This window comes from Talpa occidentalis, unplaced genomic scaffold (genome assembly GCF_014898055.3).
Source record: "Talpa occidentalis isolate TD23 unplaced genomic scaffold, MPIMG_talOcc4v2.1 talOcc4.9, whole genome shotgun sequence".
Lineage (NCBI taxonomy): Eukaryota > Metazoa > Chordata > Mammalia > Eulipotyphla > Talpidae > Talpa > Talpa occidentalis.
In genome coordinates, this window is record NW_023605305.1 from 113,986,176 (window position 1) to 114,005,553 (window position 19,378).

The window sequence follows — 19,378 nt, forward strand, 5'->3', positions numbered from 1 at the left end:
CTAGATCCTCCTTCTGTAGACCTTTGAGGGCCTGGCTCCCTGTCATTCAGGCTCAGACTGAGCTTCCACTGATGAAGCAATTCAGAGTAACATCACTTTCTCTGCTTCCCTTCCTTACCACTTAGGGCTCATAATTCCTTGTGCCTTCACTATGTGGATCCTCCCCCACCCCCACAGCGCTTTGCATGCTGTGGTGCTTAATAGATGTTAGGAAAATGAATAAATAGCATCGGAGGAATTTCTTCTGAAATCCTTACATTTCCAGGTAGTTGCTGGTAGGAAGGGATTGGTTATCTCCACTGCCTGGAAGGTAAAGGTGATGGAAAGGGAAAAAAAAAAAAAAAGATTGCTGTTGGCTTTCTTCTCTTCCTAATGAATTTATTATAATTTTCCTAGTTTATTCCTGGACTGTTTGGGGTTAGTTGCAAATATGTTGCATCTTTATACTCAATAGCTCAGTATGTATCTCCTAAAGCAAAGACATCGCTGATGTAAGCAGTGTCCAGTAATGATGAAATTCTGTTATCTAATGTATATAGTCCTTATTCAAAATCTGCCCGTTTTTCCAGGCAATGACTAGGGATGTTATAAAAGAGGAAATTGAAATCCAACTTTTCCTCTCTCAGGGGTGGTTTGTTTGATTAGCATTCCTTCTGAACACCCTGACCGAAATAGGAGAACGTGAATATTTGATTATCATCAGCATTTTCTTTATAATCATATCTTTAAATTCTGAATTGTTTGCTTCAACTGCATATGTAGTGACTTGAATTCATGGGACCAGGTGGGGAGGGTGGAGCTGCAAGGGAACATATGAAAGATGGAAGCGAATCAGTGGTTTATATGAAACAGAACTGTCTTCGGGAATTTGTAATGAGTCCTTACAGCTCTGGTTTCCCAAATCTCTGGCAAAAGGTGTCAAAGATACATGAAGATAAACTTTAGTGTTGGCAACATCTAACTTGCTTGTCTTGCTGTTTCTTCCTTAGCCCATGGCTGACGATTTACTCAAACAACAAAAACTGAATTCAGACAACACCGCTGCAACCCAGCAGTCTGCACCCGATCCCCACTTGGCAGATCTCCAGGAAAAAATCCAGCAGACAGAGGCCACCAACAAGGTATGGTCAGTCCCAGCCCTTGGAGAGCCCAGGCTTCCTGAGGAAGAGGCTGGCTTTAGACCAGCGAGACCATTGGGAGGTGGGTATTGTGTATTTCTGGGGCTGGAGGAAGTATTTGATTGAAAGTGTAGGCGTTCTTAATCTTTCGTCAAGATCTTAGTTCTGCACAGATCAGAATTTTGGGTGTCCTTTAGGTCTGTGATCAAAACTGGAATACAGTCTTGAACTTATAAGGTGCTGAAACTGGAGGCTTGTGGTTTTGATCTTAACATCTCAACACTGGGTAGCCCAACGATTTTAAAAACGTCCACAGTTCGAGAGGCCGAGCTTGGTGTGCCCTCGTAGTACAATGTGCTACGCTAAAAGCAGATGCCCCTGGGCCCCGTGACATGGGGGCCAGGGCCCACAGAGCCACCATCCCAGAGAAAGCACAGCAGGCGAATGGAAGTCGTGTGGGGGCAGGGAGCAGGGGCGTGGAGGAACCTCGCAGTCTGCCTGCTGCTTTCTCTTGCTGATTGACTCAGGACTCTAATGGTTATGAAATCAGGGGGGAAATAACATGGTACTGTTCCCTAAGAAATCCTTTAAATGCGAACGTAAAAGAGGACTTTATGGTTACGGCTGATGCTAAAAGAAACCACTGCCGTGACCACTGGTTTTCTTTGCTGAATTCAGATTCTTCAAGAGAAACTGAGTGAAGTGAACGGTGAACTGAAATCTGCTCAGGAGTCATCTCAGAAGCAAGAGGGCACAATTCAAAGCCTCAAGGAAACTCTGAAAAGCAGGGAAAATGAGGTAAAGCATTTGGCAAGCAAGGGCCTTGGTGGGGCCTCGTTGTATCAAAGTAAACAAGGATGGTACAGTGTGTGGGAATGAATCTTAGCCAGATAAGAGCCTGAGAAATTGTAGCTTACCCTAAATTGGTGTTCTAGAACAGTCCCACTTAAAATCTATACCGGGAGAATGATCTCATTTATCACACTAACTTGGTGTGAAAACCTCGTTTTCAGACCGAGGAGTTGTACCAGGTGATCGAAGGCCAGAATGACACAATGGCCAAGCTTCGGGAAATGCTGCACCAGAGCCAGCTTGGACAGCTCCATGTACGTGAGGGTCACGCGGGACGGGAGGCAAACTCAGGCTGAGGATGTGGTCTGGGTCACAGAGGCCAAAACTTGGGGTTCTTTGCAGTGGCCAGCTGTGATAAGTCTCCTTTTCTCTTCAGAGCTCAGAGGGTGCTTCCCCTGCTCACCAGCAAGTGGCACTGCTTGACCTCCAGAGTGCCCTGTTCTGCAGCCAGCTGGAGATCCAGAAGCTGCAGCGGGTGGTTCGGCAAAAGGACCGGCAGCTAGCGGACGCCAAACGGTGTGTGCAGTTTGTAGAGGCCACAGCCCACGAGCGGGAGCAGCAGAAGGAGGCTTCTTGGAAACACAATCAGGTGAATCATTAATCGTTTTTGTGGCCCTAAATGCTGACTTTGCCCCGATCGTTACTCTTTATTCAGACAGTTTGGCTGACCTGTTGAGTCACTTATTTAATGTGAGTGATTCAGTCCAACATATGTTGCCTTCGTGGTATATGCCGGATGCTGGGCTGTGTTGATGAGACACAGGAGTGGGCATCACAGGCTCTGTTCAGTTTATTGTAGTTTGGATTGAGACACAGTTGCATAAATAGAATTTCAGTGTGGTAAATAGGGTCCTCCAGGAATACCCAGGAGGGGCTGAGGGATGGGGTCAAGGAAGGCTTCCTGAAGGAGGAGGCATCTGAGGTTGTTCTTGAAGGAAAGTAAACGTTAGACTGAGAAAAGTGGGAAGACTATCCAGATCAAAGGCATGGCATGCACAGTAGCTGTGTATTTGTTTTTAAACTAAAACATAATTCTTAAATGGCTTTTTATCCTGTTAGCTTACACCATATGCTACCAATTGGTTTTGACTTAAAAGATTATTTCTCAAGTTCTTTAACACCAACATGTAGTTTTTGAAGGATCTCCCTGAAGATTAAATATTAACCCTAACAATCCTTCAAAATTATGAAAATTTCAGGTGTCCTGGCAGAGTTAGGAGAGGTGGTAGAAGGATGGGTATGGAAATAACTTTTAACATTTTGTTATTTACTTAAAGGAAGTTTTTCCCTGTGTTTTATTTAGCTGATAAGAATATAAATCATCAGAACAGATAGTTTAAGGGTTATTGATTTTATTATCCAACGTATTTGATATATGGAAATTAAGATAGGCATCTTTCTTTAGAAAAAAAGAGTTCTTTAGGGAAAAAAAAGAATAATATGACTATTCTCTCCTTGAGCTTTTTGTGAAGTAAAGGATCCAGATTTACTGTAGGACCGAGTCCCGCTTAGTACTTATACAAACCTATTATTTTTAAATCAAATATCAAACTGTATATCAAACTTACATCCTGTTCCCACTCACAGTTCCCACAATTTCCCTCAACCTGTTTGGTTCATGTATAATGTTCCTGTAGTAATTTTAAATCGCACTTTCTGCTACTTCATTCTGTTTCAAAGTCTTCCTATCTAATGACTGTGTGAACATTTTAGATGGTTTAAACATCTGTTCAATTCAGGAATTGCGAAAAGCCTTGCAGCAGCTACAAGGAGAGCTGCAGAATAAGAGCCAGCAGCTTCACATCCTGGAGACTGAAAAATACAATGAGATTCGGACCCAGGAGCAAAACATCCAGCACCTCACCCAGAGTCTGAGCCACAAAGAACAGGTGCTGCAGGTGAGTCTGCCTCGTGACTGCGTTCAAACTGGGCTGGAGGACTCTGGCGGTTCTGTTATTTACTCTTGAGACATTAGCCCACCCTGTGTTGAGTGTACCTGCTGCCTGCAGGACACAGCGAGGTGGGGAGAGGGCTCCAGCATCAACAGAAAGTATAATCCAAGAACCAGCCAATGCAAGAACCCTAAATACAGACCCGCAAGACTTGAGCAACAAGTATCCCACAGGTGGCTGCTAAGCAGCCTGGGAGTCAGGTACTCTGTGCTGGGAAAGCAAAAAGAAGGTGTGACAACTGCTCTCAGTCTAAGTATGTGAAGGCGTCGCAACAGAAATTCCCAGTTACTTAGATAAAGCAAAAGTTCTAGGAGAAAGTGGGAGGAGAGTAAACAGGCTACCGCCTACATGAAGCTTCATTTCCATCGAGTCCCTTGTGTTCCGTGGAGCTTACAGTTTTTTCACAGTTTGCATATTTTGCACAATTTCTTCTCTGAGAGCAAGCCCACCTCTTCTCACCTGGGAAATACTCAGCCCTTTAAGACGCAGAGACATTGTCATCTCTTGGGTGAGATCTTTGGTGACACCTTCAGGCAGAGTTAGACACTGCAGCTGTACCCTGTGTTTCCTGGGGGCTGCCCCCCACACACCACCCCCCTGTGATACAGAAGAGCTCATTTACGTCCATTATCTCTGTTGAACTGTGTCCCCCTAGAGAGTGACCACACTTTGTTTTTATCATGAATCACTAACAAATAGCTTCCAAGAATTCAGTTGCTACAGAATAAATGAATAAGGGGACATGCTTATTGGTTTCCTTAGGAATTCCAGGAGCTACTGCAGTATCGAGAGAACTCAGACAAGACCTTTGAAGCAAATGAGATGCTGCTTGAGAAACTCCGGCAGCGAATACAAGACAGAGACATTGCCCTGGAGGTAGGTGCCCTCCGCCGCGGCACAGTGGATGACCCCACAGAGGAGCGCGTCTGCTTACTCCGCAGCTCTCCGGCATTGCTTTTTCATTTCTTTTGTGCTTGGACTCTACTGAATAAGGGTGGTGAGAAAAGTGGGTTTTACGGCGTTTCAGGAACCTTATTTTCCTTGCAGCGGGCAATCGATGAAAAGTTCTCCACTCTGGAAGAAAAAGAAAAAGAACTACACCAACTTCATCTTGCCGTGCGGGAGCGAGGCCACGACCTGGAGAGGCTCCGCAGCATCCTGTCCTCCAACGAGGCCACCATGCAGGTGAGTGCAGCCCCACACCTGGCCTCCCTCTCCACAGTCCCTCTGAGAACTGGGATTCTAAGCCTGGGGCACCAGCCCCTTCCATCATTCCTGCTTTATAAGAAAAAAAAAAATGGCAGTGATTAGTTCCATCATTATAGATGAGGGAACGAGAAGTTTTGGCAGCCCTGTCATAGATTGTGAACTTCGTAGGGGAAGGCAGGGAATGGGGATTTCTATATATAATTCTTCTGATATATTTTGAATCCTTGTAATATTTATATAGTTTTACATAAGCATTCCCTGGGCGCAACTGTTGTGTCTTTCTCATAATTGTGTGTGTGTGTGTGTGTGTGGCCATAATCAGAACACTTACTAATCTTATTAATATGTACTTGGGGCTGCTTTCTTTGTGTCTGCAGAGTATGGAGAGCCTCTTGCGGGCCAAAGGCCTGGAGGTAGAACAGTTATCTGTGACCTGCCAAAACCTCCAGTGGCTGAAGGAAGAAATGGAAACCAAATTTAGCCACTGGCAGAAAGAGCAAGAAAGTATCATCCAGCAGCTGCAGACGTCTCTGCACGACAGGAACAAAGAAGTGGAGGCAAGGCTTGGATGCGCTTGAGGGCAGGGGCTTCGTGGTGACCCGGTCTCAGTCTTATACTCTTGGGTCTGGGGTGCCGGTGACCCGAGTCTTTAGTCTATTCTCTGTCTGAGCACATCAGTGGCCTCCAGTGAAACTTACCCCCTACCCCTATCAACTTAGGGAAACAATCCTCTTTCTCAAAGAGGTTACATGTATTGCCAGTGCTCACTCACTGAATACAGATTTGCAGCTTTCTGGGTAACAGGCCCCTGCTAGACCTGGGGAAACAAAACTAAATAAAGCATGATACGAGCTTCCAAGAATTCCATAGCCCTTCTCCTGTGATGGATTCCTACAAACCCTTTGGCATGTGGAGGAGGGAGTTTTTCCCCCATCACTCACTCACACCCTTCCTTCTCTGCCAGGATCTTAGTGCAACCTTGCTCTGCAAACTCGGACCAGGGCAGAGCGAGATAGCCGAGGAGCTGTGCCAGCGCCTGCAGCGGAAAGAGCGGATGCTGCAGGAGCTGCTGAGTGACCGGAACAAACAAACTGTGGAGCATGAGATGGAGATTCAGGGCCTGCTGCAGACCATGGGGGCCAGGGAGCAGGAGAGCCAGGTAAGCCAGGGGCTGCGTTGCTAGCCTGCGGAATTCAGAAGCTTTTGAGCCTTGGAAATCGAAGAGTTGCATCATTTTACTTCTGTTCTTTTAGTTGTTTTCCTTCCAGGTATTAACTAGACTAGTTTTATGTCCATCATCGAAGCATGAGATGTTTTTAGAACACGTTGCTTTGGATGTGCCTGAATAACACACGTACCCCCTGAAGTCAGGCCCCGCCGATGTCCTTAATCGTCTGATAATTTTGACAGAAAGGAATTCAGGGTTCTGGAGTGTTTTGCTTTTAAGTCATAGAAAATTGAGTGTTTTTTGCACCTAACCAAAGTATGGCAAAACATTTCACATATTTTTTCTTAGTCCTTATGAAATCTGAGGTCTCTTAAGAAAAAATACTGCGATGAGAATAAATAATCTCATAATAATATGGGTGGTACTAATCTCAGAATAGCACAACACAGGATTCTTCATTTATCCTTATTTCCATGTAACTTTCTTCTGGGGCTAGAAATTGGTGTGCAGGCACACATCCATCGTCAGTGGGGACACATTCTGTTTCTCAAATATTACATGCAAAAATATCACCTGGATAGCTTTTAAAAAATAGATTCCAGAGCTCACCCCCAGTGACAGAAATTAGAAGGTAAACGTGAGATTCAAGAATTTACCTATCTAACAAGCTCCAGATAATGGGACTATTGCTGGTCCAGGGCCCACAGTTGTGGGAGCGCTGCTCAGAGCATCACTGCTTGGGAGGGAGACCCATCAGACAATTGCATGTATGGCGTGCGGTATCTTGTGTGTTGTTTACTATATGTGCAATAAAAATTTCCTAAGTGATTTTAATCAAGGCATATTAATAATGTCCTGATACTGCTAAAATGGCTATGTCCAAATACCTGAGGACCCCAAATTTTACTTACTGAAAATCTAGGGTTTTTTGTATTTCCTGAGAAATTGTGACAAGGTTCAATTTCTCATTTGAAATGGTAATAATTCTCCCCAGGGATAGCTAGCGCTTTTATACAGCTAATAAATATAGTTCAGCTCATTGTCTTACACTTCCAGTAGTTTCAGCCTTAGATTATTATTTCCATGTTTGCTGATTAAATGCAGACGTCCCATGGCTAATGGTTAGTAGTATGCCGATCTTTCCCTTATTGTGCCATTAATTAATTGTCTTTAAATACCATGAGATTTTAAGTGACACAAACTGGGTTTGGTGACTCTCCTGATTTGTGGTCTATTAAAAGTGTATCAGTGAAATTGAGTCGTTCAGTAAATATGTGTTGAGTGTCTAGTACCTACCAGACATAACTCAACACTGAATAAAACAGACTACCTGTACTTAGGAAAGTCCAGGTCCTCTTGGGAGATGAAACAATAGAAGAGAGAGCGAGCAGATAGTGCAGGAAGCCAGGTCTGAATGGCACCCCTGGCTAAGACCGAGGGGGGACCGACCACAAGCATGTTTGTGTGAGGAACTTCCAGGCTGAGGGAACATGGGTCTCAGAGTAAAGAAAGACGCCTCTTGTCCCAGAGACTTTGCACCAGACTCAACACTTTAGCCTGGTAGACTTCTAGTGGCATCACTTTCAGATTATTTCATCTGAGATAAATGTGTTTGCAGTGAGTTTTTCCAATAGTCTGCCTAGAGAGACGGTCTACAAAATCAACTACATTTTCCCATAGAAACTAAGGGCAGGGAAAAGGGCCCCCACTGGCTGTGCACACAGGGTTGGCTTTTAAAAAATAACATCAGAACACAGGTTTTATTGGAGTATCTTTCTAATGGCGTGTGCGATTTCCTCCACCCAGGCAACTGCAGAGAAGATGGTACGAGCCCTAATGGAAAGAAATTCAGAATTACAGGCCCTGCGCCAGTATTTGGGAGGAAAAGACTTCAACTCTAACCAGCCAGCTGGTGTCACCTCCATCGGCCCCCACCCAGGGGAGCAGACCGACCAAGTAAGCTGTGTAGACATCACCCTGGCTGCGTCTCCTTTTTACACTTAAGGCAAAAGTCTGATCATTTTTTTTTTAAGATTTTATTTATGCATACAAGAGCTGGGGTACAGGCCAGAAGTCTGGGGGTGGTGAAAGGATTCACTAGAGACAGAGTGGGGAGCAGAACAGGTGGATCTACTGAAATACACTGCTGAGGGGAGCAGCGGGCGAGGCAGGAGAGGTCTGCGCCATGTGGGTCAGCTCCCTGGCCGGGGATTGAACTCTTGCTGCAGTGGCTCGGACAGCTTCATAGTGCTGAGACTTTACCCCTTGTACCACCAGAGAGGCCCATAAGTCTGATCATTTTAATACCAAATTGTGTAAGAATATTCCAAGTGCTTGTTACTATGGTTGTATTTCCTTCATCTTCCTAAACCCTGGACTCTTCCCATTTTTAGGGTTCAGTGCACATGCCCTCCAGAGACGACAGTATGTCATTGACTGCCAAGGGGGACACCAGCATACCCAGGTCCTCGCTAGGTAAGTATCCGATTCCACTTCATGGAGGAACCTCTGTCTTTCCCTCCTGTAACTCTGTTACTCAGTTTGGCCAAAATTCTTTTTCTCCCTACCCTGGTGAAAAAATAATTTCGGATTCCCCCCAAAGCATGAAGACTTACTAGTTCCAGGAAGCACTGCCCTTACCTTAAGCTTAATTGAAGTTACTTCTCTGGGCACAAGGTTTGGCCAGGGAGATGCTGCTCCTTCCCCATAGGCTGTATGGTCAGATGCGGGGGTGGTGTTTCCAGACCCACAGAGCCAAGCCATGGGGCTGACGCCTCCTCCTGGGCACCTCTCAGCGGGCCGGGACTGCTGTCGGTGGCCGGCACCACCCAGTTGCAGTGCTGGGAGAGGTGGGCAGCGAGCCTGTGTACTTGCCAGATTCAGCTCCCTCCAGGGGGTGGCTGTAGGCCTTGAACTCCCTGGGAGGAGCTGAATTCTGCATGCGTTGGGAGTAATGCTCAAGCAGATGCCTTGGGTGAGAGTCCCCGACTTCCACAGAGCAGGAGACCAGAATCTAGGATAATTTCACAAATATTACCCAGTGAGGGTTGGGAGTGGCCACTATTGATGAGATCCTGATGATGGCGCGTGGCAAGAAGGCTGTGAACATGGAGAATTATGATTTTTGAATGCTATTAAGAATGTAAAAGCTTTGTGTTGATGTCTTGCCGGTGTTAGGGAATTCCCCAGAGAAGTCCAGCAAGTAGCTATTTTCTAGTAGGATAACTTTGTTGGTCAGAAAGTTAAAATGCTAGATTTGTTTAATTTATTCCCTTTATTTTTTTAAATAGAAAACATTAATTTGTATTTCATAAATGTCAAACCTATACACAAGTGGCAAAAAACAGTACAGTGAATTCCATATAAACTTTTATTAAAATGCACTGTGACCACTTTGCCAGCCTTGTGCTATTTTTTTTTCCATGTACACACAGACATTGTCATTTTTGAAGACTCCACATTGCTAAAGTCCCTCAGTTTGGCCCTGATTATTTGCTCACTGTCAAGTTCAAGGTAGATATTTCTAGCAAGAGCACTGCATGGTGCCTCCTTTCTCAGCACATCACATCAGGAGCCCCTGATACCAATTTGTGTTGGCATTGGTGATGTTACATTTAGTCACGTGGTTGAGCTTGTGTCTGCTCTCTCCGTGGTACAGAGTCACTTCTCCCTATGTCATTAATTAGTGATCACCTGGCTGTCACCTGGGGATGCAGACAGTTGTGTTTGCCCCTCATTTTACCCAGTGCTTTTAGCATCCTTTGACCTTTGCCTGGACCAGCTATTACATTGGTAGTTTTTAAAAAGTGATTTTCTATTTCTAAAATTTCTTATTATTATTGTGTATTCTTTTGTAAAGAAGAGCTGCCCGTCCTCCACCCTCCTAGCTGTCTGTGTCAGTATGGACTAAGGGAGCCCTTTTTCAAAAAATCATTTTGTTGTCCATTTCTGTCATTCTATTTGATGCCCAAATTCTCCCAGATTTGGCCACTTTGAGCCCCTACAGCCTGTCCTCTGTCTTTCCCCAATCAATTTTTGAGCTTACTTTTTGGTATAATGAGATGTTCTCTGGCCTTTTGCTTTCTTGTCTTGGCCTTGGAATTACCCCTCACTCTAAGGCTGTCTCTGGTTCCTTATAGTGGAAAATGGCATTTTGAGGTTAGTGTCAGGACATAGATGTATTCATCTCTAAAATCAAAAGATGCCATTTGATTGGAAGATTTTTTTTAGTGATTGGAAATAGATAGATAAGAAATACAGATATAGATACTTGTTTCGTTATCGTTGGAGTGTGTGTCTTCAGGGTAAGTTCCTCAGAAAGAAGTAAGAGACACCACATTATATTAGTAGCCACTAAAGCTCGCACGGTGTGTTCATTTTTAGGAGACTTGGACACAATCGCAGGGCTGGAAAAAGAACTGAGTAACGCCAAAGAGGAGCTTGAACTCATGGCTAAAAAAGAAAGAGAAAGTCGGGTGAGTTTTCTAATCAAGCTTAATTTCTGAATTCCTGTTTTTTTCTTTCAAAATAGAATACAGTTCTCCAAGTGTAATGTCTGGATTGAAATGCAAGGTATACCTTCTTTTCTTTCTGGAGAACAATATGAATGACTTTAATGCACATTCTCTCTCCAAGCTTTATGTCCCCATGACATCATCTTGGACCAGTGTTTAGGGTCCCTCACCCTTGGTTTTATAAATGGGGACTGTTAAAACTTCTGAAGTGCTGACACAACACAGCTTTCCCTGCCCACCTCTAACTGGAATAAAATAATTGTAAAACCCTTGTGAAAAAATGAAGGGTAGGTAAGCTGCTGCTTGGCATAGTGATGCAAAGGCCAGGGAATAGTTTAGAAATACGGAACAAGAAAAATTGGGGCACAACCAGGAATGTTTACTGAGCACTCACTAAAGGTGCTGGGTACTTCCATTAGCACTAATGGTTACAGCTCTAGCAGAGTCAGTGGTATCAGCCCCATTTTACAGACGAAGAAGCTGAAACACTCTTTTGCTGGGGAACATGGAGGTGGGGAGAGTCACATAACAAAGAAATATCAAAGCTGAGATTTCAACTCAATTTATCTGTGACTCAAAAATATTTCCTAAGACGTCATTTCCTGGAGCAGATACTTACTATTCTTAGCAGTAGTTTTCTTAGAAGAGGCCTCTCAGCCTTCCAGAACCCCTCTCCCTTCTGCCTCCCTCTGTGACCAGCTGCGGTGGAGAAGAAACGGTGGGGCAGAGTCTTAGGCAAAACTCACAGCCTTAGGCCCCGTGACTTCTGCTTTATGTCCGTCAGTGTCGTGGGCTCGGAGGCCTGCATCCGGACCTGCCCTGAGTTTGGCCAGTTGCATGACTCCTCAGTTTTGTTGCTTCTCCCTGCCATAATTAGGACTATATTATAAAACCTGTGTTCATATTTGCGGTGAGATCATCCTTGTAACTTCTGTTTTGACTTCTCTCATCATAACCATATTTCTCCTTACCATAGTTCTCATTTTATTTGACTCAAATTTTGAGGATCTGAAAGTATGTGGCATTTTAAAAATACCAGTTAGCTGATTGTTGGTGTCAGCTTAGTCTCCACGTGCTGTTCCTCTTTCTTATACCTACTTAATTGAAAGTTATATTACTTTCTTGGCTCCGTCCTACATTTAGGCTCTTAAAATTAGAATGACTATAAGTAGACCTTTTGAGTGAGTTTAATTTCACTACATTGCTTGCCTTCATGTGTCCTTAACCCACTAACTTCTCAGCTCAATGGTATATACATCCACTATCAGATTCCCTCGAATATTAGGGAGTAACCAAAAAAAAAGGTAGATTTTTCCCAATTTTTAAAACATGGTAGTAGCAATAGCAGCAGCGGCAGTGACAGTGATAGTTACCATCACTGATGGCCTCCTGGGGGCCAGCTACTTTAAGTACATTTTTTCTAATTCTCATGCACCCCTGAAAAGTAGATATTATTCCCAGTTTACAATTGAGGGGAAACCAAAATTCAGTTTAAACGCCTTGTCACGGAAATTATGTCAAGATTTAACCCACGTGTTTGACCACAGAGCTTATTCAAAGCACCCTTTTTTCCGTATCCAAGATGTCAGCAAACTGAGAAAACATGGTAGCAGATAGTTTAATGATTTACCTAATTGATTACTGAGAAAGACTTCAGTAAAGGACTCCATGCAAGGCCCGGAGGCCTGCTGGCTAAACCCTGGAATCCAGCAGCTTCACCTACCCAACTCTAGGCCCATAGGGGCCTCACACCCATCTCCATGGTGGAAAGAATCTGCCTTCGGAGAAGCAGTGGCGAGAGCAGGCTTCCTGCAGGCCGCTGCCTCCTGGGCAGGGAAGGCGAGGTGGAGGCAAGCACCCTGGTTTACCCCTTCCACTGTGTGCCTTGAAGGTGTGTCTGCCTGCCGGGGCTGCATGAGCAAAGAGCTGGAGAGATGTCACTAGTTACACCAGTTGCGCTTCCTCAACACAGAAGCAGGTGTAAGGAGATGCGTCCTCCTAGCAGACCCCGCCCAGTGCCATTAAATAACTGTGTAGTTATAAATCATCATGTGTCCACTGGGATGCTGTAAGCATTGATGGAATGAGAATATACACAAATCAAATTTTTATTGCTTAGAACTTAAATTTGAGATCTAATTGCCGTATAACATTGTATTAGTTTCAGCAACATAATGAATTAACTTATATATATATATATATTGCCAAATGGTCACCCCAATACATCTAGTTGCTAACTAAACTTAAATTTATATATATAAGGACAGAGGTACTGCTTCCTTTAGGGAACTTAGTTGTACCCTAAACAAGCCATATGGTCAGTCTTCACCTGTCATACCTAGTTTTTTGTTTTAATTACATTAAAACCTGTCCTTAAATGCTTATTTACAAATAATCTGCCATCACCATCAATATTATATGAACGAGAAGTATCTACAGGACAGACACTATCGCTTCCTGACATCACATGCCACTTCATGGCTCTGATTTTGAATTTCTCTGAGCTCTAATTTCCTCATCTGTGAAATAGAGAGCACAGCAGTTGCTATCCTGTGAGTACTCACTCGCTCCTTATTCATTTAACTATGAGGGAACCTTCCCCAAGCGGGGGCTAGTGCTTAAGAAAAACTGTTCTTGCATTGTCTAATGGTGACCAAGCTCTTAAGTATCGCAATAAGCTCATTAATTAAGCAACTTCTCTGTGTTTCACAGAGCCAGCTGAAGGGGGGCACTTCATTAACACCACGAGGGCAGCTTCCCACAGACCACCCTCTGCTCCCACACTGCTGATCTGAGCGAGTAGGGCACTGCCCCTCTTCCAGATTTCACTTGCGTTGTTGGCTGGTTTATCTCAGTGTTAAAATGTCAACGTGACAGATACTGTTGCTTCTGTGCACCAACCTCGGGACTTCTTCTCCCCACAGATGGAGCTTTCTGCTCTGCAGTCCATGACAGCTGTGCAAGAGGAGGAGCTGCAGGTGCAGGCTGCAGAGATGGAGTCCCTGACCAGGAACATACAGATCAAAGAAGACCTCATAAAGGTCGTTCAAAGTTTTTAAAAGACCATTGAAAATGATCACAGCCCAGTATGCCTGTGGGGACCCTCAAACACTTGGGAATTTCGTCCCTGGCCACTGCTTATTTGCTCTGCACTGTTACTTTGAGTCCCTCCCTTGATGCCTCTGCATTCTCCTTGACTTGTATCCACGCTGCTAAGGTTCCATGAAGAATACTCAGCTTCCTGTGGCTTGTCATCCTGCCGCTAGAAAGTCTGGCAGACTCTTTTGGGACCCTTGTCCCCTCCGCCAAGTAGCCTCTTTACAACTGCTCTTGTGTTTTGACTTCTAGGACCTGCAAATGCAGCTGGTTGATCCAGAAGACATGCCAGCTATGGAACGCCTGACCCAAGAAGTCTTACTTCTTCGTGAAAAAGTTGCCTCAGTAGAATCGCAGGGTCAGGAGCCTTCAGGAAACCGAAGACAACAAGTGAGTTATTAGAAAACAAAGTTAATTTTCACTGGGAAATACACAGTGGAGAGCTGCCATTCCCAACCATTTATGAAGGGCCCAGGGGGTGGGATTTTGTAGAGACTCCACTTTAAGTTTCCTGCCTGGCTCAGGAGCAGCCACAAATGATCCTTCCTAACTGTGGTTCCTTGGGTCTTCCTATACCTGACCTCACTTCCATGCCAGACTTCTCAGAAAGGCCTGTGTATGCCCTGCTTGCTCATCTTCCTGTCTCTCAACATCTCTCGTTACTCGTCCAATCTGGCCTTTACTCCAGCAGCTCACAGAACCAGACGCCTGCAGGCCGCACACACTCACACTCCTCTTTATGGAGGTTGTTATAACTCGCAGCGACTCAGACAGGGCCTGGCACATGGAAGGTGCTCAGTAAATACTTCGGGGCTGAATGAACAACGCTCTGGATCCTATTCTGTTCACCTCTTGCCCATCCGCTCCCATTTCTTTCTCTTAGCCTCTTTTCTGGGCTTCTGGCTTCATGCGCCTCTTTTCCTTGCTCCCAAGTTTGAATTCTGCCTAACAGAGCATTAAAGATAAAACCATAGGGCCTCCCCTGGTGGCGCAGTGGTTGAGGCCTGGACTGCGGCGCCGGTTCCTTCCCCGGCTGCTGGCAAGGGTCCCACAAAAAAAAAAAAAAAAAAAAAAAAAAAAAAGATAAAACCATAATGTGACCTTGGCTTGAAAACTGTAAAATGCCCCGGGGAGCTTTGGTGGGTGGTGAGGTCGGACCCGCCTCGGCTGTGGCACGTCCTGTGGCCCCTGCTCAGGGCTGTCTCTGGCTTCCCATCTCAGCGTCCCTCTGTGGTTGCCTCTTTTCTTTGTTCCTCAGTTGCTGCTGATGCTGGAAGGGCTGGTGGATGAGCGGAGCCGGCTCAATGAGGCCTTGCAAGCAGAGAGACAGCTTTACAGCAGCCTCGTGAAGTTCCACACCCACCCAGAGAGGTAAGAGGTTCTGCTGCTCTTCCTCTGTCCTCGTTAAGTGCCAGTGTCTGCAGTGTTGGGGGGTGGGGGGGGGCAGGAAGCAGAGACAAACACTGGGACCCACATTTTATTGTTTACATGGCGATCGCTCGGAGCCTCAGTGATAAGTCGGGGTTTGTGCCTGTTTTCATGGGGTCACTGCAGAGCACACGGGAGCAGGTGCACACCTGTCTGAAGCTGCCTCGCTTATAGTGCACGGACCGGGCGCGGCCCTTTTCTTCCCTGCTCCATGTCCTGTCAGACTGTTCTGGTCTAAGGATGAGGCCGCAGAAGGGACTGTTACTCACTGAGAGTCATGGAGGGAAAAGGTGACCTGCTTCTACGCACCTGCAGGGCAAGGCGGGGGGTATTTCCTGTACCTCTTGGTTTTGCTCATGGATGTCTTTCTGATTCATTTTATATTCCCCTTTTTTTTTTTCTCATATGGCCTTTTTCTCTTATTTTTATTCTTTTACTGTTCAGTTCTATTAGTTTATTGTTGGGTTTTAAAACCGTCTGCTTTCCATGTGCATAAATGAAGGCAGAGGCAAATAGGGCAGGACCACTCTGCTGTGCCCAGCTGCAAGGACGCCCTGGCTTCTTTATGAGCTGGCTTTCTTCTTCAGGCTCTGTCGGGTGTGGTGACAAGCAGCTTCAGCAGCTTGGGCCACGCTTGCTTCAGTTCGCATTCAGGTTTTCCTAGGTTTTAGTTTTTCAGAAATTAACTCAGTCAGCTTTCCCTTATGTGGGCACGGCGGCGTGGAGTGAGTCTTAGAAACTATACTTTTATGTAAGATTGCTCCAGAATCTAGCATAAAGGGACTCTTGTAAAGGAACAGGCCTTGTCATCTTCTGGGGGTGAACAAGAGACGCACCCCCTGGTGGTGTCCTGCAGAACGACGCCTTTAGAAAGTGGCGTGGCTCCGAGGGGCCTTGAGGCTCTTCAGGGGCGCGGGTGGACTCATTACCCTTGATGGCTAATCCCTTTTCCTTCCCTGTGGCATGTTCAATCAGCTCTGAAAGAGACCGAACCCTGCAGGTGGAACTGGAAGGGGCGCAGGTGTTACGCGGCCGGCTCGAAGAAGTTCTTGGAAGAAGCCTGGAGCGCTTGAGCAGGCTGGAGTCGCTGGCCGCCACTGGAGGTGGGGAACCGCAGCGTGTGGGAGTCCGTCCCCAGCATGCCCTCTGAGCGCTGGCGGGGCAGGCTGCAGCCCCGGACGGAAGCCTTTGTTTGCACTAACCAGAGGGAGCCTTGTCTGACCTGGGCAGAATGAAACGGTGACTTACTAATGCTAGAACTGGCGCACGTAGCATCAGCCACAAAGAGGAGCGCGCTGTAGCCTGCCCGTCTTGCACTGTGCTTGTGTATCTCCCAGTGAGCAGTGGGGCTACAAAGTGTATTTGCACATTTCAAATCATTCCATTTTAGTTTTCCCACTGTATTCACTCCCCTCCCCAGACCCTCCTTCTCATTCCCTCATCCCCACTCCAGGCCAATAAAGTTTATTCCCCCATCCACAAGCCATGTCCTCCGTCCCATGGCCGTGTCATGACGCATGCGTGTGTGTTGTGTTTGCCATCCAGTCAACTCCTGCTTTCTGAGTAAGAGCAACTTTGTCATCAAATAAAGTTTCAAGATGCAAGGGAAGGACAGAGAGTCTATAGGAACAGCAGTGCAGAAGCGGTTAACTCTTAGTGGAAGGAAATCAAAGCCAGTCTCACGGGGGCAGCTGCAGGTCCCGGGAGGGCAAAGTTAATGAGCAGAGACAAACCATCCAAGGTTTCCAGTAACCTTCACCACAAATGTCATTTCAGAGTCGATTTTGAATGACACAGAAGGATGAGAGTGGTGCAGACCAAATTCCCTTAAAAATTGGATCGTCATGCTACTAGTCAGAATGTGACTTTTAAAAGCTCCCACGTCTCCCAGAGCCAGAATTCTCCAGTAAAAAAGGCTATTTCAAGTGTAACATTTCCCTTTAAACTCAGTATTTCACTAAATAACTGGTTATAACCAGAGGACATTATTGCTTATGTCTCCATTTGTAGTGGCACATATATATTTCTCCATAGGAAAGTAAATAAGACTCCAGGCTTTGAAGTATGTGAGTCTTTTCGGAAGGCATGTTAGAGGCCTGTGCTCGCAGGTTTTCGTCATTGGCTCAGGGCCTATGGCAACGTGACAGGTGCACAAGAAAGGGCCCCGGGGCCTGTATTTCTGGTCTCTTAAATGTCAGGACTATAAAAATTACCCAGAGTACTGGAGCTATGTGGGTTCACCACCAAGAGGGTTCTCATTTCTGGGGGATATATTTTTCCTAAGTTGGGTACTAACATTTCCGTTTTTAAACATGAAATTTGGTAAACAAGGATTGGGGCTCTCTAGCACCATAAATGTGACTGAGAACCCTTTCTAAACTGAGTGGATAACAGTGGTTTTTCTGTTTTCCCCATGTTTTATGTAATTTTTTAATTTCTTTCACAGTCATATGTTGACATAGCTTGCCTTACATTCTAAATTCCACCCAAGCTTCTTAGCCTTAGCCAGAACCTCAAACTAGACAGGGAAGATGATGACCTACTGGAGGAGTATCTGGAATTTCCTGATTAAGCATTTTGAAGATGAGTAGCTATAAATCATGCTCTAAAGGGAAATGCCTTGCAGATTTAATGACATTTCGGGAGGAGTCATTTACTGAAGGAGATAGAAAGTATAAATAAAAGCACCCACTTTTTTAAGTCTCCCAGTCTTAAGAGACTTTCCTGCACAAAACCTGTTGTAACTTCCTGGAAGTCAGGAGGGCGGGTGATTGAGTTGCCGAGATGTCAGTCCACTGAAGACTGGCCTGGCCTGTCATCCCACCAAGGCAGTCAGAAAGTGGCCTCCCTTAATTTTACTAGTAATAGGACAAGGAGACTCTCTAAGTCTCCTGTTAAGACTCAACCGTGGGTGGCTCAGGTTCTGATGATCAGCTCCCGGTGATGACAGTAACTTATGTTAATTACTATCCAGCTTCTGTCAGCCTCCAACAAGAGTAGGGATTTCCCTTGCTATCTTGAACTATTACTAAGTGTTAGAGGTAGTTGGATAAATAATGAGAAACCCCAGCTTCTGTGGGAAAATTATCAGAATAGATTAGGGGGGGAAAGTAAATCCTGATTTGGGTTTAAAAAAAAAAAGATTAACTTGTGTAGTTATTTGCCTTTGGCATAGGTTCTTGGGGGATAGTTTAGAAAATGAAGTGATTTAGTGGCAAATGGTAAATTAATAAGAGTTTGATCTTATTACTGCAGATGTGACTGAAACCTGTTACTAACTGGTCTTGAGAGGTGGGATGGGGTCTTGCAAACAGTGCTTTCTGGAGAGAATTTTCTGATCTAACAATTTTGTATAACAGTACGTCATGTTCATAGACAACATGACTGATGTGGGTTCTGTAACCCACAGGCAGGTGATATTGTGGGTAGCCATATCGTTCAATAATCAGCATGACACAGTATAAGTCCATTGCTTTTCAGGAGCTTACACCCTTTCTCTTAGGAATTTTTCTATCAGGCATTTTTCAAGATGACAGTAACCTTAGGGAAAACATCATGTGCTTATAGAACCTTGTGCTTGAATAAAAAATCTTGAAAGAAAATGAGTTCAGTTCTCAGGTCATGCTTCCTTAGAAGTGGAGAACTTAAACTTGGAAAAATATGTGTTGGGATTTAGAACTACAGAATTGACAAGGACCTCCTAGGATTTAATTATTGAAATACAAGGCCATGTGACAGATATTTCACCCCAAACTCTTTTCCATTATAGGATTAAACTCTATTGAAGTTTAATGATTATTAGTGCCTAGATAAAGCAGCATTTTCTGATGTCCTTTTTATCAATAGTTAGCCAACTTACAACTTTCATAAAAAGACCTGATTGGACTATTTTAAGGACTCTTTTAATACCGTCAGCCTTTTACTCTGTTAGGGTGCACCTTCCCTCCTTCCTGCCCCTCCCCCACTTCTCTGTTCAGTTTTGGACAGGCAATATTTTTTAGTACCTCATTCATGTTTTTAAAGGATTTTTTGTTTTCATTA

At 44.9% G+C, this 19,378-nt stretch overlaps 1 protein-coding gene across 3 annotated transcripts in view; it reads left to right on the forward strand.

Moving 5' to 3' along the window:
- PDE4DIP (phosphodiesterase 4D interacting protein) overlaps nt 1–19,378 on the forward strand; it is a 155,343-nt gene that overhangs the window by 95,083 nt on the left and 40,882 nt on the right. For 2 of the 3 annotated variants that reach the window (XM_054690876.1, XM_054690875.1), the window contains 16 exons: nt 990–1,121; nt 1,797–1,916; nt 2,132–2,224; nt 2,347–2,559; nt 3,710–3,868; nt 4,685–4,798; nt 4,970–5,107; nt 5,509–5,688; nt 6,096–6,290; nt 8,106–8,255; nt 8,693–8,774; nt 10,683–10,774; nt 13,738–13,854; nt 14,162–14,299; nt 15,168–15,280; nt 16,313–16,440. In XM_054690876.1, the coding sequence (XP_054546851.1) occupies nt 990–1,121; nt 1,797–1,916; nt 2,132–2,224; nt 2,347–2,559; nt 3,710–3,868; nt 4,685–4,798; nt 4,970–5,107; nt 5,509–5,688; nt 6,096–6,290; nt 8,106–8,255; nt 8,693–8,774; nt 10,683–10,774; nt 13,738–13,854; nt 14,162–14,299; nt 15,168–15,280; nt 16,313–16,440 (2,164 nt within the window). Of the gene's footprint in view, nt 1–989; nt 1,122–1,796; nt 1,917–2,131; nt 2,225–2,346; nt 2,560–3,709; nt 3,869–4,684; nt 4,799–4,969; nt 5,108–5,508; nt 5,689–6,095; nt 6,291–8,105; nt 8,256–8,692; nt 8,775–10,682; nt 10,775–13,737; nt 13,855–14,161; nt 14,300–15,167; nt 15,281–16,312; nt 18,947–19,378 lie in introns of those variants that run through there. The other variant, XM_037498187.2, reaches the window with a different exon arrangement.